Source organism: Bombina bombina, chromosome 3 (assembly GCF_027579735.1).
Source record: "Bombina bombina isolate aBomBom1 chromosome 3, aBomBom1.pri, whole genome shotgun sequence".
In the NCBI taxonomy this organism is placed as follows: domain Eukaryota; kingdom Metazoa; phylum Chordata; class Amphibia; order Anura; family Bombinatoridae; genus Bombina; species Bombina bombina.
In genome coordinates, this window is record NC_069501.1 from 1,108,795,844 (window position 1) to 1,108,823,571 (window position 27,728).

General features: G+C 37.9%; 1 protein-coding gene across 1 annotated transcript in view; it reads right to left on the bottom strand.

Moving 5' to 3' along the window:
- The window catches only part of RXFP2 (relaxin family peptide receptor 2), a 215,758-nt gene that overhangs the window by 154,075 nt on the left and 33,955 nt on the right, over window positions 1-27,728 (bottom strand). The window contains exon 4 of the mRNA XM_053705563.1: window positions 17,875-17,946. Within this exon, the coding sequence (XP_053561538.1) occupies window positions 17,875-17,946 (72 nt within the window). The remainder of the gene's footprint in view (window positions 1-17,874; window positions 17,947-27,728) is intronic.

Sequence of the window (27,728 nt, forward strand, 5' to 3'; positions counted from 1 at the left end):
TATAAAAGAAGAAACTCTAATGACATGGCCTACTTGTTCACCTGATCTGAACCCCATTGAAAACCTGTGGTCCATCATCAAATGTGAGATTTACAAGGAGGGAAAACAGTACACCTCTCTGAACAGTGTCTGGGAGGCTGTGGTTGCTGCTGTACGCAATGTTGATGGTGAACAGATCAAAGCACTGACAGAATCCATGGATGGCAGGCTTTTGAGTGTCCTTGCAAAGAAAGGTGGCTATATTGGTCACTGATTTGTTTTTGTTTTGTTTTTGAATGTCAGAAATGTATATTTGTGAATGTTGAGATGTTATATTGGTTTTACTGGTAAAAATAAATAATTGAAATGGGTATATATTTGTTTTTTGTTAAGTTGCCTAATAATTATGCACAGTAATAGTCACCTGCACACACAGATATCCCCCTAAAATAGCTATAACTAAAAACAAACTAAAAACTACTTCCAAAACTATTCAGCTTTGATATTAATGAGTTTTCTGGGTTCATTGAGAACATGGTTGTTGTTCAATAATAAAATGAATCCTCAAAAATACAACTTGCCTAATAATTCTGCACTCCCTGTACAGGTAGCCCTCAGTTTACGAAGGGATTAGGTTCCAGGAGGAATGGTTGTAAATTGAAACCGTTGTAAATTGAAACCCAGTTTATAATGTAAGTCAATGGGAAGTGAGGGAGTTAGGTTCCAGGCCCCTCTTGAAATTGTCATCAGTAACACCTAATACATTATTTTTAAAGCTTTGAAATGAAGACTTTAAATGCTAAACCGCATTATAAACCTAATAATATAGATTGATTCCAATACATTTTTTTACTCACTTTTCAACAGCTTTTTGAGACCATGTTTGAGTTTGTTCACAAGAGTGTATACATTATTGAACTCACGGTCATGAATACTCATTCCAGTTTACAATTTCAATAGCATATGCACTTTTGTGAACGAGTAATGAATTACAGTATAAAAGAAGTTAAAATCCAGTAAAAAAAAAAGAAGATATGAGTATCCTGCATAGAAACTCATTGGGGTATATTTACCAATGTGCAAGCGGACATGATACGAAGTAGCGTATCATGTCCGTGGCACATCGTGGCACATCGATAAATGCCGATAGCATACGCTGTCGGCATTTATCATTGCACCAGCAGTTCTTGTGAACTGCTGGTGCAATGCCTCCCCCTGCAGATTCGCGGCCAATCGCTCTCTAGCAGGGGATGTCAATCAACTCAATAGTATTCGATCGGGTTGATTTCTGTCCGTTGCCTCAGAGCAGGCTGAAACGTTGACCGCTGCTTCATAACTTCTTCTTAAAGGGACATGAAACCCAAAAGCTTTCTTTCATGATTCATATAGAGAATACAATTTCAAACAACTTCTATTATCTAATTTGTTTCATTTTCTTGGTATGCTTTGTTGAAAGAGCAGCAGCAATGACCTACTGGTTTCTAACTGATCACATGGGTGAGCCAATCACAATAAATATATATATGCAGGCACCAATCAACAGCTAGAACCTAGGTTCTCTGCTGCTCCTGGGCTTGCCTAGATAAACATTTCAGCAAAGGATAACAAGAGAAGGAAGCAAATTAAATAATAGAAGTACATTGGAAAGTTGTTTTAAATTGTATTCTCTATCTGAAGCATGAAAGAAAAGTTTTGGGTTTCATGTCCCTTTAAGTTCTGTTTCCGGAGAGAACGGAATGACCCATTATCTCTATTTTGTTTACAGTTCACGCCAAAATGGAAACGGACCTTTAACAAACAATAGGTATAAATCCTGTTTAAAACAATCCTTGTGAAAGTTGTAAAGCAATTATATAGCAATAGAAAAACAGTGCACAGTCTGCCCATTCTAACAACCTAAAAGATGCATTTAGATGGGTTATTAGTGGCATAGATGGAAAGGGATTGCATTATTTAACAATGAAAGCTGTGACTAAGCGATCGCCTGTAAAAACACAATTTTAATATTGCTAGTACTGTGACAGTGCAAGTGTGATTTACAATCAAACATTAAAAATGAAATATAACAAAATGCCATTTATAGATTTTATTGTCCTGAAGTGGCTTTAGAAGTATGCCCATCATGCCAAGATATGTATAGAATTTATATAGATACTGAGTGTTGACAATGTATTGTGATGACAAAAGGTTAATGTCACACATGCAAATGAGTATTTTGCTTGCACGGTGAACAAAGAAGTTACATGAATAGAGCTTTTGTGTAACCTTAAAAACTGTGAATGTGCTATTGTATGTGTTAGTTTTAGGAGACCTCCTAGTTTCTATTTCGAAAAGAGGTACTTAACACAAAAAGTCTTTTTTTCTGAGCTTTTTGTGGTAGCGGGTTTTTAAAAAACTACAATATAGTATTGTAATCATTAGAGAAACTCGGCTCCCAATTCGGCCTGAAAGCTAAAATCATTTTTGGGAGCAAATTGTTGATAAATTTTAATCAACCCCCAAATATTTAATTCTTTATGTTTGGTTGGGACATCTTTTGTACATTTACAGTGTCTTTAATTCTCTCAAATGAAAAACAATCTTTATAGTTGTATATAATTATCATGGTAGATTTTATTTTATAGAAACTAATTTTCTCAAAAGCATGTAAACCTTGTGCCTTTTTTTCATTATATGCCGTTCTCTGCAATGATTTTCTTATTACGCAACAAAAGCATCAAACAAAAAACTAGCTTATACAAGATATAAATGTAATTAGGAATCATTTCATGGAGCCCTGAGTAAAAATGTTCTAGGTTATCTAAAAACGCTGCTATTGTGCATGAAATGGTAATGCCAATTAAACCATTTACAATTGTTTTAAAATAACTTTTCATCATAAAACATTACATTATGAGTTTGCAATTCTTTATATAATAATCTATCATTTTAGAGTTATAATGTATGATGCTTCCTATTTTCCATAAAAAAATAATAAAATATGGTAAAATGAATCACATAATTACTGTTTCTATGCTAGCTGGATTTATTTTAGGTAAAAAAAAATGCTTATAATTTTCTATCATCTGCATCAGCTATTTTGATCACCAGATGGCAGAATTAGAAACAATTTTCATGTTTGTTTTGATTCATCAAATTATCAATTTCTCTTAAAATCAGTAAAGAATCTGCTGGCTTGTTTTAACTTGAATTTATGCATCAAAAACTATGGAACCCATTCATTGCATTGCATTTCATGGAATTTAAAAATTTAACCCATTCCAATCCATTTGAAAATCGCACAATAACCCACTGGTCATATTGTTTTCAAATGTATTTAAATACCTTATTATTATTATTAACAGTTATTTGTAGAGTGCCAACAGATTCCACAGCGCTAAGCTTAGAACTACAATGTAACACATTTTTAAAATCGATAACGCATTGGATGACTCTCATAATAGAAACAAAACTATGACATAAAAAGTAAGGTAAAGGGTTAAACGTATAGGCCAATCTTTTTGGAGGCAACAATTTTAGATGTCCCCTTTATACAGTGAAGTGGCAATGTTAACTAAGAGTTATTTTGTATAGGAAATATCATGATAAAAATCCAATTTATTTATTGAAAAATAATAGTATCGTTCTAAGGACAGGTTGAAAGTAATTTAGGATAGCCAATCTTGCATAGTAGGTATTCTATCTATTTTCCAAATTCTGGGAATTAATTGTTTGTCACTGTTAAAGGCTAATTGAAAGATTTTAGTATGGACAGTGGATTGCAACTTGGGGGTTGCATTAAATAAGATGAGAGGGTCTAAAGGATTGTTACAACAAAGAAAATGAGTCCCATTTGTTTACATTTCCCCCAGCACCTCTTGGAAGCTAAAGGATAGACACTTTAACTTTTGATGGGTTAAGTACCATCTCATGAGAAATTTAATTTCCAACCAGGTAGCAGAATGGGAGGATTTAGCAGTACAAATATAACATTTTCCATTCTTTAATAGAAAGTTGAAAAAGGTAAGCTTTTTTGCCATGCCTGAGGCTATGTGGAAAGATGGTCATTTGAAAGACTTCTATGGTGGTTCTGACACGCTACAAAGATTGACACTATTATTATTTGAAAAGTATTTTGTTCCATTTTGGCATGATCTACATCTGAAAACAAGAAGACTATGGGTTTCTATTAGAGGGACTTGTGTTATATTCTTAAACTGGATTTAAACAGTACTGTAAAATGTGAAACTGCCCCATTACAGAATTCTTGCTACAAAGAAGATGTTTAAATGAGATTGTGTCTTCGTGAACATGTTTTTAAAAGGGAAGGCACAAAGGTGAACTGATTTTCAAACAGTCTTTGTAAATGCAAAGTACAAACACAACAGTGCGTTTACAATTTAATAATCTAGACACCATGAACGTGTTCACAAAGGTGCAAATCATATTGATATCTTAACAGCCATGTGTTGCTCCATCATCCTCTCACTGCTTTCTATATTAAAAGTTTTCTTCATAGTCCTAGCTCCTATTTTACCAATCAATCTTTATACAGAATGGACATTAAACTGAAATAATTATTGTGCATTAAATATTATGCTTCTTTCCTTCATATACCCTGTTTCTTGGCAACATTGTAGTTGCCACTAAGGTTTTCCGTGTTCATTTATAAAATAACTAAATGCTAGTAATTGGTATGTACATAGCCAAGCATATAGTAATGTGAACCTATTGTTGGCTTACAGTGACACTCACTGCAAATAATGGGTTAAACAGCAATCTTCCTTACTTGCAAAATTTTAATGCACCGGCCTCCCATTTCCATCTCTTTTATCAGCAGACAACTATGCCTCTTATATGAAACATTTAATTGGCTTTGTCTATGTATTAATATCCAAGCTAGAAATTCAACAAAATTCAATTAGCCACAATACAATAACCTGCTTAATTTGTTTGCTGTTTGGGGATAATGGTATACACACCCACATTCAATTTCAAATCAGCCAGTAGGAAAATCTTTCATTCTATTGGCTGATTTGAAATTTAATTTGAAAATCAGCCAATAGAAATGCAAGGCACCCTCATATAAGGGGGAATCTTGCATTAAAGCTTCTGTGTGCTGCGGTGACAGCACAAAAAAGATGTTGGACAGAAGATCAGATACAAGAAGAAGCATTGGATGAAAGATAGATGAAAGATAGAAGATGGAAGTAGATGCATCAGATGAAAGAGGGCAGCCCCAGAGGAGCTTTGGGGTTTAGTGATAGCACTGAGATAAGGGGGCGGTCTGCAGAGGCTTAGATACAAGGTAATAACAGAGGTAAAAAGTGTATTAATATAACTGTGCTGGTTAAGCAAAACTGGGGAATGGGTATTAAAGGGATTATCTATCTTTTTAAACAATAAAAATTCTGGTGTAGACTGTCCCTTTAATACAATCTGTATATAAGTGACTACATTTCACACATTAAGTAATATCATCCCAATGAACAATTCTTACTTTCTCTTAAGCCTGGGGAAGGGGTGCCCCTTTGAATTATCCTTGACCCTGTCATTCTGCAACTATTCACTGCTCTCTGGTGTTTTTTACTCTCCTGTAACTCTCTTCTGGTACGTGAATAGAGACCCTGTCATTCTGCAACTATTCACTGCTCTCTGGTGTTTTTTACTCTCCTGTAACTCTCTTCTGGTACGTGAATAGAGACCCTGTCATTCTGCAACTATTCACTGCTCTCTGGTGTTTTTTACTCTCCTGTAACTCTCTTCTGGTACGTGAATAGAGACCCTGTCATTCTGCAACTATTCACTGCTCTCTGGTGTTTTTTACTCTCCTGTAACTCTCTTCTGGTACGTGAATAGAGACCCTGTCATTCTGCAACTATTCACTGCTCTCTGGTGTTTTTTACTCTCCTGTAACTCTCTTCTGGTACATGAATATTTACATCGAGCAAATGATTTTAGTTTGTTAATTTAGTCCTACATCTGTTGTACTGTTATCCAATGTGTTATTTCTAATGTTCATTTAACTGCCATGTGATGTTCAATCCTTATCAATACTTGCTATTATTCTAAAATGTATAGCTGTCTTATTCCATAGTTTTAACCCCCCCCAAATTTTATTGTCTGTTTACTTAACATCTCACCCTGACCAGACCAGAATCTAACTTTCCAATTGGCCTTTCCAATTGTCTTTGATTAGCAATCAACTAAATTTAGTGGACTCAGCTGACTGCCCTCCCTGCATATATTTCACACCAGTCTGGGATGTGCATTGCACAGGGGTGCATTGCATGGGCAGTGTACATTGTAACAATAGCATATGTTCACATTTTCAAGGTGAACATTTTATAAGTGATTCACTAGCAATATAGCAATAGAATTATACAAGATTTGAACAAGGATTGGGCAAGGGGCAAGACACAAGGCAAGTACTTTTGTAAAATAATGTTTGATATACCTTACTGTTTTCAAATGCAATTGCTAATGTAATACTGTGTCTTATGTGTTTAACTGGTTCCCTCTTTTGTAAAAATGCCTAATATCTTCTTATTCCTTTTTGCTGCCTTTTGTCTCTATAACAAACTACATTACTCATTTACTCCTTCTCCCTCTCCACCTGCACTGTTTATTAGCCCATCTCTCTTAAACTCACATTACTTTTGTACTCATGAACTTTACCAATTCCTAAACACTCTCTCTCCCCCCTGCACCTTGTCTCAAAAGCAGTCTCACTACTGCAAATCTGTATCTCATCTTATGTCACTCTCCCTCTTGCTTCTACTAACTGCTGGCGACATCTCCCCTAATCCTGGTCCCCAACAACTGCCTAGCCGTGCACATCCATGTGTACCATCCCACAGACTCAAAAAACAAAACTCTGACAACCTTACTCACATTCATCTTGCATCAAAAGCCACTTCCCCTTTCACTTGTGCACTTTGGAACTCTCGCTCTGTTTGCAACAAACTCACTTCTTTACATGACCTCTTTATCTCCCGCTCCCTCAACCTTCTGGCCCTAACAGAAACCTGGCTCTCTCCCCTAGACACAGCATCCACTGCTGCTCTGTCACATGGGGGTCTCCACTTCAGCCACACTCCTAGGTCTGGTAATAGACAAGGAGGTGGTGCTGGTATTTTACTTTCCTCTCATTGCACCTTTCAACAAATACACCCCATCTCTTCCCTCACATTTTCTTCATTCGAAACCCACATGATTCGCTTATTCTCTCCTCTTTCTATACGTGTCGCAGTCATATACCGTCCTCCTGGCTCCTCAACTCAATTTCTAGATCACTTGGCTGCATGGCTACCTTATTTCCTTTCCTCAGACACCCCTTCCCTCATTCTTGGTGACTTCAACATCCCTCTTGACAATCCCACTGCCTCCTCTGCAAAACAACTTCTGCAACTCACTTCCTCTTTTGGTTTGTCACAATGGACTGATTCTCCCACTCACAAAGATGGTCACTCCCTTGACCTGATCTTTAGCTATCGATGCACCCTCTCAAACTTCACAAACTCCCCCTTTCCTCTTTCTGACCACCATCTCCTTACTTGCAACATATCATCCCTCCCTACAACTCTCCCTCCTTCTGCTCCTCACACCAAACTTCACAGAAGAATTACGTCATTAGATCAACATCAGCTTTCTAATTCCATCAAACCTCTCCTCTCATCCTTCTCCTTTTCATGCCCTGACCAATCTATCTGCCACTATAATTCCACCCTTACATCCGTCCTTGACAATCTCGCCCCTCTTACCATAGCTCGGAAATCAAACACTCATCCTCAGCCCTGGCATACTCCACTGACACGATACCTACGCAGATGTTCCCGTACTGCTGAGCGGCATTAGAGAAAATCTAGGAGTTCAGCTGATTTTCAACACTACAAATTTATCTTGAACTCCTACTACTCTGCCCTTAATTTCCATAAGCAACACTACTTCTCTACTCTTATCTCTAATCTTTCTTCAAACCCAAAACGTTTGTTCTCCACTTTCAATACTCTTCTCCGCCCTCCCCCACCTCCTAATACAACTTCTCTGTCAGCTCAAGACTTTGCCAACCACTTCAATAACAAAATCAACTCCATCAGAAATGAAATCAGCTCTCAACATAATTCCATTCCCTCACCCCCTCAAATGCTCTCAATCAACCACAACCCACATAACCTTAAACTTAGCTCATTCTCCCCTGTTACTGAGGAAGAAGTTTCGGCACTTATACTGCGCTCTCACCTCACTACCTGTCCCCTTGACCCTATCCCCTCACAGCTACTCCCCTCCCTCTCTGCCACCCTTACCCCTATACTCACACACACTTTCAACCTCTCCTTCAGCACCGGTATATTTCCCTCATCGCTGAAACATGCACTGGTCACACCTATCCTCAAAAAACCTTCCCTTGATCCTACCTCCCCATCCAACTACCGCCCTATTTCCCTCCTCCCTCTTGTATCAAAGCTTCTCGAAAAACTAGCTTATGCACGCCTTTCCCATTTCCTTACAATAAACTCCCTTCTTGACCCATTGCAATCTGGATTTCGTCCCCATCACTCCACAGAAACAGCAATTGTTAAGGTTACCAATGACCTACTTACAGCAAAATCAAAAGGCCACTTCTCTCTGCTTATTCTCCTTGATCTGTCCGCAGCCTTTGACACTGTTGACCACCCTCTCTTGCTTCAAACCCTCCAATCCTTCGGCATATGTGACACAGCCCTCTCGTGGCTCTCTTCCTACCTGTCAAACTGTACCTTTAGTGTAGCCTTCTCTGGGGCCTCCTCTGCCCCGTCACCACTTTCTGTCGGAGTACCGCAAGGCTCTGTTCTCGGTCCCCTTCTCTTCTCAATCTACACGTCATCACTAGGTTCCCTAATAAAGTCCCATGGTTTACAATATCATTTGTATGCCGACGACACCCAAATCTACTTCTCTGCACCAGAACTTTCTCCTTCCTTGCTAACCCGTGTCACTAACTGTCTTTCTCACATCTCCAACTGGATGTCCTCTCACTACCTCAAGCTAAATCTCTCCAAAACTGAGCTCCTTATTTTCCCCCCTTCTTCAAAACTCTCCACCCCCAATCTCTCTATAACTGTCGACAACTCCATCATTACCCCTACCCCGCATGCCCGATGTCTCGGGGTCACATTTGACTCAGATCTTTCTTTCACTCCTCACATTCAGACTTTGGCTAAAGCCTGCCGCTTCCACCTTAAAAACATCTCTAAAATTAGACACTTTCTTACACAAGACACAACTAAGATTTTAATCCACTCTCTCATCCTCTCCCGTCTCGATTACTGCAACTCTGTCCTCTCTGGTCTCCCCACCTACCGCTTAGCTCCTTTACAATCCCTAATGAATGCCTCTGCCAGACTCATCTTCCTTACAAGTCGCTCTTCATCTGCTGCACCTCTCTGCCAATCTCTTCACTGGCTTCCTCTTGCCTCTAGGATCAAACACAAAATTCTCACTCTGACATACAAAGCCCTCAACTGCACTGCTCCCCCCTATATCTCTGATCTTGTCTCCAGATACTCTCCTTCCCGTCCCCTTCGCTCTGCTCAAGACCTCCTACTCTCCTCCTCTCTTGTCACCTCATCACACTCCCGTTTACAGGACTTCTCCAGACTGGCTCCCATCTTGTGGAACTCTCTGCCTCGCTCCACAAGACTCTCTTCTAGTTTTAAAAGCTTCAAGTGCTCCCTAAAGACTCTACTGTTCAGGGATGCATACAACCTACGCTAACCTTACTTTATACCAGTTCGTCTCCTCCATTGCTATCCAGTTATCCCCCCTAGCATGTAAGCTTAAGAGTCCAGCTGTTTGTTGATCACCTTCTCAAGAGCTGACTACAACAGTGCAACTCTTGGCAGGGCCCTCTGATCCCTATAACTGTTTTTTTTTTTTTTTTACTCCTCCTTTGTTAATAGCGCTGCAGAATCTGTTGGCGCTCTACAAATAACCGATAATAATAATAATAATAATCCTTCTCAGAATTTCAATAATGTATAATGAAAGGGATACTAAACCCAATTTTATTCTTTCATGATTCGGATAGAGCATGCAATTTTAAGCAGATTCTAATGTACTTCTATTATCAATTTGTCATCATTCTCTTGCTATCTTTATTTGAAAAAGCAGGAGTAATAGCTCTGGAGCCAGCCAATTGTAGGTTGAGAACCTGGGTTGATTGGATGGCTAAAATGCAGGCACCAATCAGCAAGCCCTATCTAGAGTACTGAACAAAAAATAGGCCAGCTCCAAAGCTTTCATTCCTGCTTTTTCAAATAAAGATAGCAAGAGAACAGAAAAATTGATAATAGGAGTAAATTAGAAAGTTGCTTAAAATTGCATGCTCTATCAGAATCATTGAAGAACAAATTTGGGTTTGTTATCCCTTGAAACCTCTGATTCCTTCCCTCTATCAATTTAATAAATACAAAATGTGATGTAATAGAATATGATGTATTACGCCGTGTTTTACTCTGTGCACTTTTATTTAAACCTGGAACTTTGCATCTCTTACTGCCACTATAAAGCTTCTACATCCTTCCTGGAATGTTTGCCTACAATAGTTGTGAAAACAATAGTACAATAGTACTATCCTGTGTGAATGCAACAGTTACATCCCTATAGAAAGACTTGGCAGCTTTTTTTTTTTTTAGCTTATGTATTTGCTCACAGAACTGAGCACCATTTCTCATTCCAGTTACATAAAATGATTAGTTTTGTTAGAATATATCAAATTGTAAACAAATTCCTTTTTACAATAATCTCTGCAAAGTCATAGTGCTCTCATGCCATTACAGATACAGCCATTGATTGGAGGATATGTATGTATGCCACACCTTATAGTCACAAGGGCTATATTTGCAATGGCAGTGCTTTGGGCCAGAGTGTACAACTTTGACTATGTAGTCCATTTATTATTGTCTGGGACCTGTCCACCACCCAGTAAAGCATGCCTGACACATGACCATGCACATAAGCAATGATCTGTTGCATTGCTTGCTGACTATAACTGTACTATAAATATTTTGACAAAAAGGGTATATTGCAAATTTGAAATGAAATTATTTTTCCTTATTCAAAATCAATGCATGACATGCATTGGATATTTACAGATCCAGATTGCCCAATGTTTAAAGGGGCATGTAACCCAAAATTGTTATTTCATGATTCAGATAGAGAATACAACTTTAAACAACATTTTTTTACTTCTATTATTTAATTTGCTTCATTCTTCAGATTTCCTTTGTTGAAGAAATAGCAAAGAACATGGGTGATCCATTCACACAAGGCATCTATGTGAAGCCACCAATCAGCAGCTACTGAGCCTATTTAGATATGATTTTCAACAAAGGATATCAAGAGAACGACACAAATTAGAAAATATAAGTACATTGGAAAGTTGTGCAAAACTGCATGAGCTTTCTAAATCATGAAAGAAAAAAATATGGGTATCATGTCCCTTTAGTAGGGATGTGAGAATGTGTAAATTTCCGAATTCGAATGTTAGAACGAATGTTATTACTGAAATTCGAATTAAAAATCCGAATGTTGAACGAATATTCTTAAAAATTCTATAATCGAATGCTATTTACAGTTTTCGAATATCACTTTCGAATTTGAATGTTTATAATTATATTGATTGTCCACATTCGAAATTTCGAATTTAACATTCTATTTAACAAATACTAGTCAGATGTTCAATAGTTCATGTGGTAGGGCGGGAATCTAGTAAATTGATACATAATAGATACAAATATATAATTTCAAATGTTTCTATATAGAATATTGCATAATTTGAATATTACATTTAAAGAAAGCATTAGAAATACTATTACATATATCAATTCAATTTTTTCAAAACTAATATTTTCAAATGTAATCGTAAAATTCAAAACCGAACATTCAAAAATCGAATGTTAGAATGCTATGTAAACATTCGAAATTTGATTTGAACGAACGAATGTGTTAAAATTTGTTTAATTTTTCGAATGTTGCGAAACATTCGCCCATCCCTACCCTTTAGCCTTTATTCTCGGGATATCCTGAAGCTAGAATATATGTGTCTAATCAGAGCCTCTAAATTATTTAACTATGCTAACACAGAACTATACTCAGAATCTGATCCTTAACCAGCTTTCAGCAATAAATGTTAAGCAAATTTACGTTTTGTGTCACAGACTGTCCCCTTATTTTCTTATTGGATGGCCACCTATCATCTCAAAGTCAATATAGTTAACGCTTTTACAAATTGCCCCAACACTTCAACCCCTGAACTCTGCATCTGCATTACAGTCAACAACTATTGCACCTTCTCTTCAATTCTGCTGCCTTGGAGTATTACTTGACCATTACCATTGCTCTCCATATACAATCTCTCACAAAATTCTGCTGTTTTCATGTACAGAATATTGCCAAACTTCATTCATACTTCTACCAAGACACAAAGACAATTCTGCCCTACTCACTGAAAACATCACATTTTGACTACTGCAACACCCTTCTGATCAATTTACTTTTGAACAGATTGTCTCTACTTCAATCTGTAATAAATGCATCTGCCAATCTTTTCATTCACATCATCTTTTCCTTCTCTTAACTCCTCTATACCAATTCCTACACTGATTCCACTAACCTCCCAGGATCAAATTCAAAATTCTAACCTTAACTTGCAAAACCCTCCATAACAACACTCCCCCTTATTTCTTATACCGCATCTCTACATTCTCCTATTGCGGCCCCCTTTACTCTGATTCTAGGCTAAACCTTTCAGTCCATCTCATCACCACCTCCCACTCCTGATTTCTCTCTTCCACAACTGTCCTGTAGAGGGGTTATCTTCTTTAGATAATCAGAGATTGCATTAACATTCAAAGCTTTAATTCCTCTCTCAAAAGCTTCAGAGGAGCCTACCACCTAACCTCACAGGTTTATAGCTCATCCAAGACCAATACTTCAAAGTTGAGCCTTGTTGACTCCAATAGAGCATTACTTGCAATCAGCACTCACCATAACCTCCGTCACCTTTTGTCTTAAACTACCACATAGGGGCCAATTTATCAATGTCTGTCTGACATTATACGCTGTAGCGTATCTTGTCTGACAGACATCGCTGAATGCCGACAGCATATGCTGTTGGCATTAAACATTGGGCAAGCAGTTCACCAGAACTGCTTGTGCAATGCCGCCCCCTGCAGATTTGCAGCAAATTGGCTGCTAGCAGGTGGGTGTCAATCAGCCCGATCGTATAGGATCTTGCGGATTGCAGACCGCAGCCTCAGAGGCAGCAGACGAGTTATGAAGCGGTGGTCTTAAGACCGCTGCTTTATAACTGCTGTTTCCATAAGCCTGAAGGCTCGAGTGGAAACAGGGGCATCAAGCAGCATTCAGAGCTTGATAATTTGGCCCCTTAGACTGTTAAGCGTCTAAGGAGCTGGGCCCTGTAATCTTTCATTCCAGTCAGCCTTCCTAGACTTGCTTTCATTCATTCATTTTTGCAGAATGTTGGTGCATTACAAATAATTACAATATAAATACTAGATGTGCATTTGTTTTGTTACAAATGCATATTCATGAAGAAAATATAGATATTAGTTGTGTTTTCATGAATATCCAAATGAATGCACAAGCAAATTTAAAGGGCCATAATATCCAAATGTTTAAACACTTCAAAGTGATGAAGTATATCTGTAAAAAGCTGACTAGAAAATATCACCTGAACATCTCTATGTAAAAAAGAAAGGTATTTTACCTCAAAAGTTTCTCAGTAGCCACATCCCATTGTAAAGACCTTCTAAGCAACGAATTAGTATGTCTGTCCCGGGACAGCGGAAGGAGCCAGCTTACGTGCACTCTCATCTTATTTCCCTATTCAGCTTAAGGAAGTTTACAATGAAATCTCATGAGAGTTAAATCAAATCTCATGAGATCACAGTAAAAGAGTTCATGACCTCAGAACTGTTGATGCTGATTGGCTGCTGTTCATTTCATTTTTTTTACCTGCAGCTGAATTATAACTTTTTTACACAGAACTTACTCTGCTGAGCTGAGGAGATTGTGAGGTAAAATATCTTCCCTTTTTACTCAGAGATGCTCAGGTATATTTTCCTGTCAGCTTTTTACAGCTATGCTGCATCAGTTTCAAGTTATTTAGCATATGAATATTATGTCCCTTTAAAGATAACAAATATATACTTACAAAAATTTTAAGTATACATTTGTTTCCTTTAAATTAGTTTTAAAAAGTAAAATACTTACCTACAAAGCACTGGGAGCTGTGCTAATCCTGACCCTTCTTCACAGAGCCCAGGAGCCCAGATGGTCCTTTAGCCCAAGTTATGGGATTCACCTCACTAACGGCTAGATTTAGAGTTTTGTCGGTAACGACCCACGTAGCTAACGCATGCTTTTTTCCCCCACACCTTTTAAATACCGCTGGTATTTAGAGTTCACAGAATGGCTGCGTTAGGCTCCAAAAAAGGAGCGTAGAGCATAATTTACCGCCACTGCAACTCTCGATACCAGCGGTGCTTTCGGACGCGGCCAGCTTCAAAAACGTGCTTGTGCACGATTCCCCCATAGGAAACAATGGGGCAGTTTGAGCTGAAAAAAAACCTGCAAAAAAGCAGCCTTAAGCTCCTAACGCAGCCCCATTGTTTCCTATGGGGAAACACTTCCTAAGTCAGCACCTTACACCCTAACATGTACCCCGAATCTAAACACCTCTAACCTTACACTTATTAACCCCTAATCTGCCGCCCCTGCTATCTCTGACCCCTGCATTTTATTATTAACCCCTAATCTGCCGCTCTGTACACCGCCGCAACCTACATTATAGCTATGTACCCCTAATCTGCTTCCCATAACACCGCCGACCCCTATATTATATTTATTAACCCCTAATCTGCCCCCCACAACGTCACCTCCACCTACCTACAATTATTAACCACTAATCTGCCGACCGGACCTCACCGCTACTATAATAAATGTATTAACCCCTAATCCGCATCACTAACCCTATAATAAATAGTATTAACCCCTAATCTGCCCTCCCTAACATCTCTGACACCTAACTTCAAGTATTAACCCCTAATCTGCCGACTGAACCTCACCGCTACTCTAATAAATTTTTTAACCCCTAAAGCTAAATCTAACCCTAACCCTAACACCCCCTAAATTAAATATAATTTAAATCTAACGAAATAAATTAACTCTTATTAAATAAATTATTCCTATTTAAAGCTAAATACTTACCTGTAAAATAAACCCTAATGTAGCTACAATATAAATAATAATTATATTGTAGCTATTTTAGGATTTATATTTATTTTACAGGCAACTTATTGCCAATCAGATTCAAGATCAATCCGATTGGCTGATCCAATCAGCCAATCAGATTTTCCCTACCTTAATTCCGATTGGCTGATAGAATCCTATCAGCCAATCGGAATTCGAGGGACGCCATCTTGGATGACGTCATTTAAAGGAACGTTCATTCGGACTTAGGACGTCGCAAGAAGAGGATGGATGCGCGCTGGAGGTCTTCAACATGGAGCCGCTTGTCACCGCTTGGAAAAAGATGGTTGCCGGTCCGGATCTACTCTTCTGCCCGGATAGCATGAAGACTTTGGAGCCTCTTCTGGACCTCTTCAGCCGCCGCTTGATAGAAGACTTCAGCCGGATGATGGATCTCTAACCCCCGCTTGGGCTTGGATGAAGATCTCGGAGCCTGGAGCGATCGGTGATACCTGGCATGGTGAAGACAAGGTAGGAAGATCTTCAGGGGCTTAGTGTTAGGTTTATTTAAGGGGGGTTTGGGTTAGATTAGGAGTATGTGGGTGGTGGGTTGTAATGTTGGGGGGTTATTGTATGTCTTTTTTTACAGGCAAAAGAGCTAAATTCTTTGGGGTATGCCCCGCAAAAGGCCCTTTTAAGGACTGGTAACGTAAAAGACCTTTTCTATTTTAATTTTAGAATAGGGTAGGGCATTTTTTTATTTTGCGGGGCTTTGTTATTTTATTAGGGGGCTTAGAGTAGGTGTAATTAGATTACAATTGTTGTAATATTTTTATTATGTTTGTAATTAATTTTTTTATTTTTTGTACTTTAGTTAGTTTATTTTATTTGTAGGTATTTTATTTATTTATTGATAGTGTAGTGTTAGGTTTAATTGTAGATAATTGTAGGTATTTTATTTAATTAATTTATTGATAGTGTAGTGTTAGGTTTAATTGTAACTTAGGTTAGGATTTATTTTACAGGTAATTTTGTAATTATTTTAACTAGGTAGCTATTAAATAGTTCTTAACTATTTAATAGCTATTGTAACTGGTTAAAATAAATACAAAGTTGCCTGTAAAATAAATATAAACCCTAAAATAGCTACAATATAATTATAATTTATATTGTAGCTACATTAGGGTTTATTTTACAGGTAAGTTTTTAGCTTTAAATAGGAATAATTTATTTAATAAGAGTTAATTTATTTAGTTAGATTTAAATTATATTTAACTTAGGGGGTGTTAGGGTTAGACTTAGCTTTAGGGGTTAATAAATTTATTATAGTAGCGGTGAGGTCCGGTCGGCAGATTAGGGGTTAATACTTGAAGTTAGGTGTCGGCGATGTTAGGGAGGGCAGATTAGGGGTTAATACTATTTATTATAGGGTTATTGAGGCGGGAGTGAGGCGGATTAGGGGTTAATACATTTATTATAGTGGCGGTGAGGTCCGGTCGGCAGATTAGGGGTTAATAATTGTAGGTAGGTGGAGGCGATGTTGGGGGCGGCAGATTAGGGGTTAATAAATATAATATAGGGGTCGGCGGTGTTAGGGGCAGCAGATTAGGGGTACATAGGGATAACATAGGTGGCGGCGGTGTGCGGTCGGCAGATTAGGGGTTAAAAAATTTTAATAGAGTGGCGGCGATGTGGGGGGACCTCGGTTTAGGGGTACATAGGTAGTTTATGGGTGTTAGTGTACTTTAGAGCACAGTAGTTAAGAGCTTTATGAACCGGCGTTAGCCCAGAAAGCTCTTAACTCCTGACTTTTTGCTGCGGCTGGAGTTTTGTCGTTAGATTTCTAACGCTCACTTCAGCCACGACTCTAAGTAACGGCGTTAGAAAGATCCCATTGAAAAGATAGGATACGCAATTGACGTAAGGGGATCTGCGGTATGGAAAAGTCGCGGCTGGAAAGTGAGCGTTAGACCCTTTCCTGACTGACTCCAAATACCAGCGGGCGGTAAAAACCAGCGTTAGGAGCCTCTAACGCTGGTTTTGACGGCTGCCGCCAAACTCTAAATCTAGGCGTAAGCCTCCTATTAGCAAGGCCTTTATCTGTATGGAGAAGGGTCAGGAATAGCATAGCTCCCCAGATACTTTTTTTACCTGCAGTAAAGAATCATTTAATGAAAACTAATGTAAATGATACCGAATATTCAGTGTTCAAATCTTTGTAAATAAAACGATTACCATGCAGCAAACTAATTTTAAGCATATTCATTATGAATTAATTATTTGCTGCTGCACAAGTCTAGAAAATACAATATTTTAAGTGGAATCTGTCTGTTGAATAACAAGCATTTAATTATGGAAAACATATAGCAGAATAATGATTTCTAACATACTTGCAAGTTTGCTTAGCTTATTGAAGACTGATAACATGCACATTTTATTCTCAAAGATGATTACCAGATCTGTTCTCCTTTATTATGAGCAATCATATTCAGTGATAAATGGTTTGTAACTCACACACACACAAAAAAAAAAAAAAAAAAAGAAAAGAAATTATAAGATATTGGGTGTCTGATTTACAAATTAGAGACATATGAACTATAACACATTTTTTTTCTTAGTCATATTTTTAAGACATTGTTTTATAATTGAGAACATACTTACAACTTGGATAAATATTTGAACCTGCTGAAAACTTTGTCTTGAAGCTCATGAATTTTGTTTCTCTTTAAAGACCTGAAAGACCAAATTTTATAATGGTTTAGAGAATGCAGCGAAAATCACTTTTCTTGCACATGAAAACATAAATAGTTTGAGGCTACAAAGTATATATTGGAGGTTTATGTGTATAGACCTCATAAAACAATATTTGATCCCATATTATTATTATAATGTATTATTATTTTAATTAGCAATATTATAATCTCTTAAGCACCAAAATACATGTATAATGATGTGCAATGGAGTTCCATACAGGTTATATTATTTTATTGTTGTGACATTTATTTTATGTCAACCCTGAAGAGACAGAGAGATGGAAAGACAAGAAACATGCAAAAAACAACAACAAAGAAATAAAACACAAATTGCAAATCTATAGAGAATAAGGGGACATAAAATTAATCTATCATGATCCATTGGCCCCTATTTATCATAGGTCTTGCGGAACTGATCCAACAGTGCGGATCAGGTCCGCAAGACCTTGCAAAATGCGGAGAGCAATACGCTCTCCACATTTAATATTGCACCAGCAGCTCACAAGAGCTGCTGGTGCAACGCCGCCCCCTGCTGGCTCGCGGCCAATCGGCCGCCAGCACGGAGGTGTCAATCAACCTGATCGCATTAGGGTTATGGACAGCGGTCTTTAGACTCGCCAGAAACACGGCACTTCAAGCTCCGTACGGAGCTTGATAAATATGGGCCATTGTGTGTAGAATTGTATATTTTGCAATTTACTTTTATCAAACTCACTTCTTTCTCTTGGTATCCTTAATTGAAATTTAGTTCCTTTTCATGAGCGCATACTTAGGTAGACTCAGGAAAATGCATGTGTCTCAAGCACTACGTGGCAGCAGTGGGTGTACTAATAATATATAAGCAACCTATAGAGGGAGTTTTCAAACCTATATGGTAAACTAAACTGTATAGCTAGAAGCACTATATAATAAAGAAGCCTGTACACAAACAAGTGCATCTATCTGTGGATAGGGGACATCTAAACATTGTGTGTAAGAAGTAGTAAGGGAAGGTTGACTGCCTGCTGCATCCACCCTCTACAGGTTGCACATTCCTGAGTATGACTTCATAGAAAAGAGGCAAGTTTCAACCAAGGAAACCAAAAGAAAGATATAAATCTGATAATAGAAGGAATTGTAAAGTTTAAAATGTATATAATAATTGTGAAAGTTTAACTTTGGCTTCCATGTCTCTTCAATACTGAATTATAAAAGCTGATTTTAAATGCACAGCTGTAAAAGCAACGTATGCATCACTGATATATGAGAACAGGGAGAAAGATGCATAGCAGCCAATGATAATCACATCACAAGTCACCAAGTTGCCTGGATTTGTATCCCATAAAAATATATATTTAATGAAGATTGCATGGATATATGCCATCCTTTTGTCACATGGGGAATCTCATTTTAAAATAAAGAAAATAATAAGCTTTGAATTTCGTATTATAAATACGAATTCTACAGTTTCTTTGTATTTGCAGTTTAGTTATATTGCGATTTCTACTGTGCGCCTTAAAGTGTTTCTTTTCTGCACGATTTTTGCAGAACTTTTTTTTTTTACATTTTTTTTTTGAGGTTTATAATCGTACAAAGTAAAAGACAAAAAGCAAACATACAGAAATGGTAAAGTTACATACCAATGTCGTACTTCTGATCTAGTACAAGTAAGAACTAGAAAATAATAACATATTCATGCAATATAGGTATAGACCAGTATAGATAAACTAGCTTTATGGTATTCAAAAAAGTGACACACAATATCATCTTGAACCTCATTTTTCTTCTTTTTGATATAAACCTTCTGTTCAGAACTAGCTGGGCCACTCTTGGACCCCTGGTCGCTTATAAGGGTATGCTACAGAAGGTGGGAAATATAAGACCACTTTTGGGCCTTTGTAAAACTAAACATAGAAATAAATGGTTATCCATAAAAGCTCAGAATTGCATGCATTATTAACTTAAAATTTCAACAAATAAAAGGAGAAATAGGGGATACTATAGAGAGAGACTTCAATTTAAGGTTTAGAATTTCACACCCAATTTTTAAAGAGTATAGAGAAGTAACTAGAAATACCCGAATGTGAATTAACGCTGATATGAAGTAGGGTCAATATTGAACCCTCATAACTATATATGCATATAAGTGTTGAGGAGGAGATTAACTAAAATTATTGTAATTAAGCACAGATAAATTAAGTGCAGGGTTTCGTCTAAATGGTGCCTACGGGGCAATCCAAAACCTGACTAATATACAGTTGGCAAGCCCCACATTCCCATTATATTGTAAATATATGTACTTCTGTGACTGATCAAAGCGTCCTTATTATAAAACTCTTACACTATTCTAACAAACCAAGATAAATGAATTCAGCCTATTTAAATAACATAGACACTCACACTGAGTACTTTGTGAACTCCAACCTAGATTGAATATAGCTTTTATATGGGATACACAAATATAACATTTCATAAAGTGTCTCAAGTGACTATGAGCAGATGTATGATTCAATGGAAAGCTCTGATAGTTGACTTTTCATGTTAACTATGGCTATACTCTAGACCAGTGATTTTTAACCTTTTTTTTGCCGTGGCACACTTTTTTACATTAAAAAATCCTGTGGCACACCACCATCCCAAATTTTTTTTAAAAATCACACATTGTAGCCTAATACAGCATATATATATACACATACACACAAACACACACATACTGTATGTATTGTGCTGTTATGCCATGCCTCCTACAAACTACCCCTGCACTGGGAGTAAAAAACAAGCAAAGTTTAAAAAATATGTCACACTGTTGTCAGTCTGCCGTGGCACACCTGAGGATCTCTCACGGCACACTAGTGTGCCACGGCACACTGGTTGAAAAACACTGCTCTAGACAATAGGAAATATGTGTCAGCCTTTTCTTTTAGACTATCTTCAAAATATAAACAAGTTTGAAAAGAAGTCTTTCAGAGATCTTAAATTTTCACAGGTGTAGCTGAAAGTATCATCTTCTTAGCGTAGAGATCAGGGAAATCCTGTAACCACCCTATGTAGAGCTGGAACGCATGAGCATGAAATCAAACATATGTTTAGGCAAAATTGCATATAGGCCGAAGGGGCAAATCTAGGTATATAAGATGTCAACAACACAGTCTGAATAGTAATCCAATAGAACAAATCTGTCTAAACGTTCCACGGATAACAGGGAACTTGGGGTTATCAACAAAAAACTGACAGATAGGTTGGGTGACCTTATCTGGGATAGACTACATTTGTAGCACTCTGGGGATTACTCAATTAAATCAAATTGTGGTAACCTGTTACCACAATTTGATTTAATTGAGTAATCCCCAGAGTGCTACAAATGTAGTCTATCCCAGATAAGGTCACCCAACCTATCTGTCAGTTTTTTGTTTAAACTCCTTTTACTACATAGCACCTATTTCCTTAACTCTACTAATGTGTAGAACTCACATAAGTCATTAATGAATAGAGGGGATAATTTCATTTTATATTAAGTAGTGCCATTGGACACCTCTTTTGTTCTAACTTGGGGTTATCAACTGCATTGTCCTGAGGGAAAGTTTCACTGGCTTATTACAAGGATTTTTAAAGGGGTCCTGAGCGAACACCATGACCACAGAAATATGCGGTTTGCCATTGATACTCAGGATTATCTGTCTCTTAGTTAAAAGTTCAACCAATCCCAACAGTGTTGAAAGCGCTGGGGCCACAGTGTATCTCTGAGCTAGAATGGAAGAGCAGTGTAGCATGACATAGGCTTCTGAAATCGATCTGACATGGTAAGATGTTGTATCGTAACATAATCAATACAGCCTCCCCAATTCCCCCTGACTTCCAGCTCTTATTCTCCTGCTCCACTGTGCTCTGCAAACGCAGTGCCATGTCTTGACTAGAGCTCTGTTGAAAATAATCTACCTTCCCCACCATGAGCGGCTGCCCCGCCACAGGTACCGGTGTCTCTTCTTTTGACAGGGGAAACAGGGTCCAGGGTTCCTCCGAAATATAGTGTTCAGCGCACCGGTCAGCTTTACAGGCAATGTGTGACTGGCTGCTATATTCGACTGGGGAGGAATCCTGCTGCACTAGGCCTACCTTATTCTGCGCTGCTCTCCGAAGTGTCTCGTGGCCAACAGGTCCCTGTTGTAATGGCGGTTCATGCCAGGTTATAGTATCCGAGTCTTGGCTATTGCATATTTCCTCAGATTCTGTAGCAGAAGCTGCCTCCGTTATGGATGAGATCCGATGAAATGAGGCCTCTTTACGTTCCAAATGATATACTTTCACTAGATCAGTCTCTTTTCCGGTAGTGATCTCTGCCCCGCATTTGTTCAGTACTTTTACCATTTCCTCCTCAACGTAAGATAGATGAGAGCTCAATAGCTCAATAATCCTGCAGCTTAATTGGACATCCATAGTGGAATCAAACCGGTTTTCTTACTACAGCACAACTGGCTGGGTATACTGATAAATCAGAGAAATGGGGGGTAGAGAAAGGTTTAGGCCGCCCCACGACCTCTGCTACACACCTTCTCTATTTCATGCTGCCTATTCTTAATTATGTACAAAAAACACATAAATCTGTTCCTGGAGTGATGCTTGTCCAAGTTTTAGTGAATAGGATAAGATCCAGAAACTTTTGGAGAGATAAATAGAAGTTTTATCAGCTCTCTCAGCTCTCTCAGTCAGACAAAGCTTAACATGCAGCCATCTTGGTCGGTGCTTAGACCCGCCCCCCAACTTTTTTACAATTTTTAATACAATTGTACAATTTTATACTCCATAAATTTATTTCAATAAGTTATTTATTTGTTTTATGTGATTTTCAAATTACGATTTATTGTGAGTACTTTTGTAATATAGGCATCACCTTCACATACTTAAAGTGACATGAAACTTAAAATGTTTCATTAATGATTGAGATAAAGTATTTTATTTTTAAACTACTCTCCAATTTACTTCTATTATCTAAATTTCTTAGTTCTTTTGGTATCCTTTGCTGAAAAAGATCAGGTAGGCTCAGGAGTTGAGCTGCTGATTTGCGGCTGCACATATATGTCTATTGTCATTAGCTTACCAATGTGTTCAGCTTGCTCCCAGTAGTGCATTGCTACTCCTTCAGTAAAGGACACCAAGAGAATGAAGCAAACTTGATAATAGAAGTAAATTGTAAAGTTGCTTAAAAAATTTATGTTTTATATGAAACATATAAGAAAAAAATGGGTTTCATTTCCCATTAAAAGCAGGGAACACTCCTTTAGGAAACATACTGCTCTTAAGGTAAAAACTGCCTTTATAGAATTAGGACAGGAGCTTCAAAGTACTAGAGAGATCTCTTATAGAACTTCACAGTTCCAGATAGATAGATAGATAGATAGATAGATAGATAGATAGATAAATAGATAGATAGATAGATAGAGAATCAGATAGACAGACAGATGGGTGCTAAGACATAAATGATGGCCCAGCTTCACAAAAAGTCAATCAAAATTTGCAAACCCCTTCCTAGGGACAAGAAGGACATATCTACGTATATATGAAGTATATTATATTAGCTGGTAATTATCATTCCTAATGCAAATTATACAAATATATTTAAGCTGCCGCTTTAATTATCTACAAAACAAATTCAGACATGTCTTGCTAGAGTGAGTGGTATAGGAAACCATGGGAAAGGACAATGCTTAACCCTTAGGGTGGACGTTTAGCAAATACCAACTCTCAACTAAGGAATAAAAATGAATATGGCATTGTTTATCATGCTGTATACACATATCAGTTTCTAGGGGTTTTTCTATTTGCCAGTAGAAATCGGACTGAAGTCAGACAGGATTGACTGAAGACACTTTAAACTGGTCACTGTCAAAACTACTCTTCTGTCATGTAGCCAACAACGGCATTGACTGATTATATGAACGGCACCTCTAGAAATTGTGTTCTTACATTTGCTAAAGGGAATTCCCCTGGACTTTATTTTAAACCATCCACAAGCTGTAATAAACCAATTTGTGATACATTCTTATTGGTATCATGATTAGGTTTATTGCTGTTGGGAACCAGATGGTAGTGAGTAATACTGGCCAGTAATAATGGTAGCTATATGAAACAGGTACCAATTTTATAGCAGTTCGAAAAGCTAGTTTACGCACGTCTATCCCGTTTCCTTACACTAAACTCTCTTCTTGACCCACTGCAATCTGGATTTCGTTCCCATCACTCTACAGAGACAGCAATTATCAAGGTTACCAATGACCTACTTACAACAAAATCCAAAGGCCACTTCTCTCTGCTTATCCTCCTTGACCTGTCTGCAGCCTTTGACACTGTTGACCACCCTCTTCTGCTCCAAACGCTCCAATCCTTCGGCATCTGTGACACAGCTCTCTCGTGGTTCTCTTCCTATCTGACTAACCATACATTTAGTGTAGCCTTCTCCGGAACATCCTCTGCCCCGTTACCACTTTCTGTTGGGGTACCTCAAGGCTCTGTCCTTGGTCCCCTTCTCTTTTCAATCTACACGTCGTCACTAGGTTCCTTAATAAAGTCCCATGGGTTTCAATACCATTTGTATGCCGATGTCACCCAAATCTACCTCTCTGCACCAGACCTACCTCCTTCCTTACTAACCCGTGTCACTAAATGTCTTTCTCACATCTCATCTTGGATGTCCTCTCACTACCTTAAGCTAAATCTCTCCAAAACTGAACCCCTTATTTTTCCCCCTTCTTCCAATGTCTCCACCCCCAAAATTTCTATAACTGTTGATAATTCCATCATTACCCCTACCCCGCACGCCCGATGTCTTGGGATCACACTTGACTCAGATCTTTCCTTCACTCCTCACATTCAGTCCTTGGCTAAAGCCTTCCGCTTCCACCTTAAAAACATTGCTAAAATTAGACATTTACTTACACAAGATACAACCAAGATTTTAATCCACTCTCTCATCCTTTCCCGCCTCGACTACTCCGTCCTCTCTGGTCTACCTAGCTACCGCATAGCTCCTTTACAATCCATTATGAATGCCTCTGCCAGGCTCATCTTCCTTACTCGTTGCTCTTCATCTGCTGCACCTCTCTGCCAATCCCTTCACTGGCTTCCTCTTGCCTCTAGGATTAAACATAAAATCCTCACCCTGACATATAAAGTTCTCTACTGCACTGCTCCCCCCTACATCTCAGAACTTGTCTCTAGATACTCTCCCTCCCGTCCCCTTCGATCAGCTCAGGATCTCCTCCTCTCGTCCTCTCTTGTTACTTCCTCACATTCACGTATACAGGACTTCTCCAGACTGGGCACCATCTTGTGGAATTCCCTGCCCCACTCCATAAGACTCTCCCCTAGTTTTAACAGATTCAAGCACTCCCTAAAAACTCTACTATTCAGGGATGCATACAACAAACACTAACCTTTCCTAACACCATTGATTTCCCCTTGAACCCCTTAGATTGTAAGCCTATGGGCCCAGCTGTTTACAGATCGCTTCATAAGAGCCGACTACAACAGTGAAACTCTCGGCAGGGCCCTCTACCCACTTGACCCCTACAAAGCTATCCTGTACACCGACTATGTTTACAGCGCTGCGGAATCTGTTGGCGCTCTACAAATACCTGATAATAATAATAATAAAAGCAGTTATGGTTATTAGGCTGGCCATAGTGACCATTCATAAGCAGTCACTATCATTTAGTGATAATCATATATGGCAATCAGAGAGACAGTAACTGAAATTATGTGGCTAGAATTTTTCACAGTGGCTATTTTTTAGCAACAAGGATAGAATTTCCCCATATAGGTATAGATTACGAGTGGAGCACTTTTTATCGCTCCCGCTCATGCCCTAACTCCGCTAGAAGAAAGCTTTTTGCACGCTTCAGATAGCGTGCATATTACAAGTTGAAAGTAAAAATATTTGCAACTTTTGAAACTATTTTTTATTAGATAATGTTATTATGAGTGTAGCTGTACATGTAAATCAATTTTTGATGTTTTTTTGTGCAACTTTTTAGTCGATCGTAACAGTTAACCAGATATCTCAAGTCACACTAACCCGACGTGCATTAAATTTAATTGTGCTTGAGCGAACATGTGTGCTTTCAACCTGTTAGTGAGAAAGATGAGGCGCTGGAGAATTGACCCTGCTAGACTAATGTATTCCCCTCTAAGAAAACAGTGGTTGATATGTAGTGAATGTAGTCCAGCGCTAGATTAGCACGGGTAGAGTATTTAGTTAAATTCTATAATTTGAATATATTGTATTTTGTGATTGGATAAATGTTTAATGTATGTACTGCAATGTTGTTATTATATATTTATTGTAGGTAATCGTAAGTATTTATCAACATTCAGTTAATAAAAAGATATAAACAGGTATATACAACTGATATATATAAACTTGTTGTCTAATGTGAGCTTCTTATCTATATATAAAAACTAATAAAACATTTGTATAATTAGACAGAAATTTAATAACTTTTTAAAAGCATACATAAAATAAAAAGGGACGTCTCCCTTATAAGATCGATTTCATCAGAGAAAACAATTGAATAACTGTAGTATATATTTCCGCTATTTGATAATCAGGTACCTGTTATATAGTGTAACAAATGATAATGTCCAGAAATTGGATTAAAAAAAAAAAACTTAAAGATCCAAACGAGATGACCTCCCCGCTATTGTGGCGGGTGTGTGTTACCGGTCCGTTAGTGAGAGACTGATATTTAAAAATATGTCATGTGACTTTTCCTACGTCCCACTTGTGATCGTAGCTATTTCAATATAGTTGTAATGTAACCAGTGATCCTTGATATTCTGTCAAGCGCTTATTATGTTGCAATTTTTTTTTTTAACTTTAATCTGTATGTGTATCAGAAGGTGTATTCCCCTATTCCGTGTGTAATTAGGGAGTCTTGGGGGAGATTGCAACTTACGCTGGTCTCTTGGCACACCTGATTTCTCTTTTAGTGTGGTCTTTGCGGTCACATTCAGTGACTTGGATGTTAAACTTTGCGGTCACGTGCAGTGACTATAATGCAATCCTCGCAGTGTGGACTTGGTGGTCACTTGTAATGACTGTAATGAGGTCTTTGCGGTCACGGAGGTGACTAGTGGTGGGGTCTTTGCGGTCACAAGTGGTGACTAGGAGTATAATCTTTACCGGACATCAGTGATGATGTCCGGTAATGTGACCGCAAAGACCACACTAAAAGAGAAATGTGACCGCAAAGACCACACTAAAAGAGAAATCAGGTGTGCCAAGAGACCAGCGTAAGTTGCAATCTCCCCCAAGACTCCCTTATTACACACGGAATAGGTGAATACACCTTCTGATACACATACAGATTAAAGTTAAAAAAATTGCAAAATAATAAGTGCTTGACAGAATATCAAGGATCACTTGTTACATTACAACTATATTGAAATAGATACGATCACAAGTGTGACGTAGGAAAAGTCACATGACATATTTTTAAATACCAGTCTCTCACTAACGGACCGGTAACACACACCCGCCACAATAGCGGGGAGGTCATCTCGTTTGGATCTTTAAGTTTTTTTTTTTTAATCCAATTTCTGGACATTATCATTTGTTACACTATATAACAGGTACCTGATTATCAAATAGCGGAAATATATACTACAGTTATTCAATTGTTTTCTCTGATGAAATCGATGTTATAAGGGAGACGTCCCTTTTTATTTTATGTATGCTTTTAACAAGTTATTAAATTTCTGTCTAATTATACAAATGTTTTATTAGTTTTT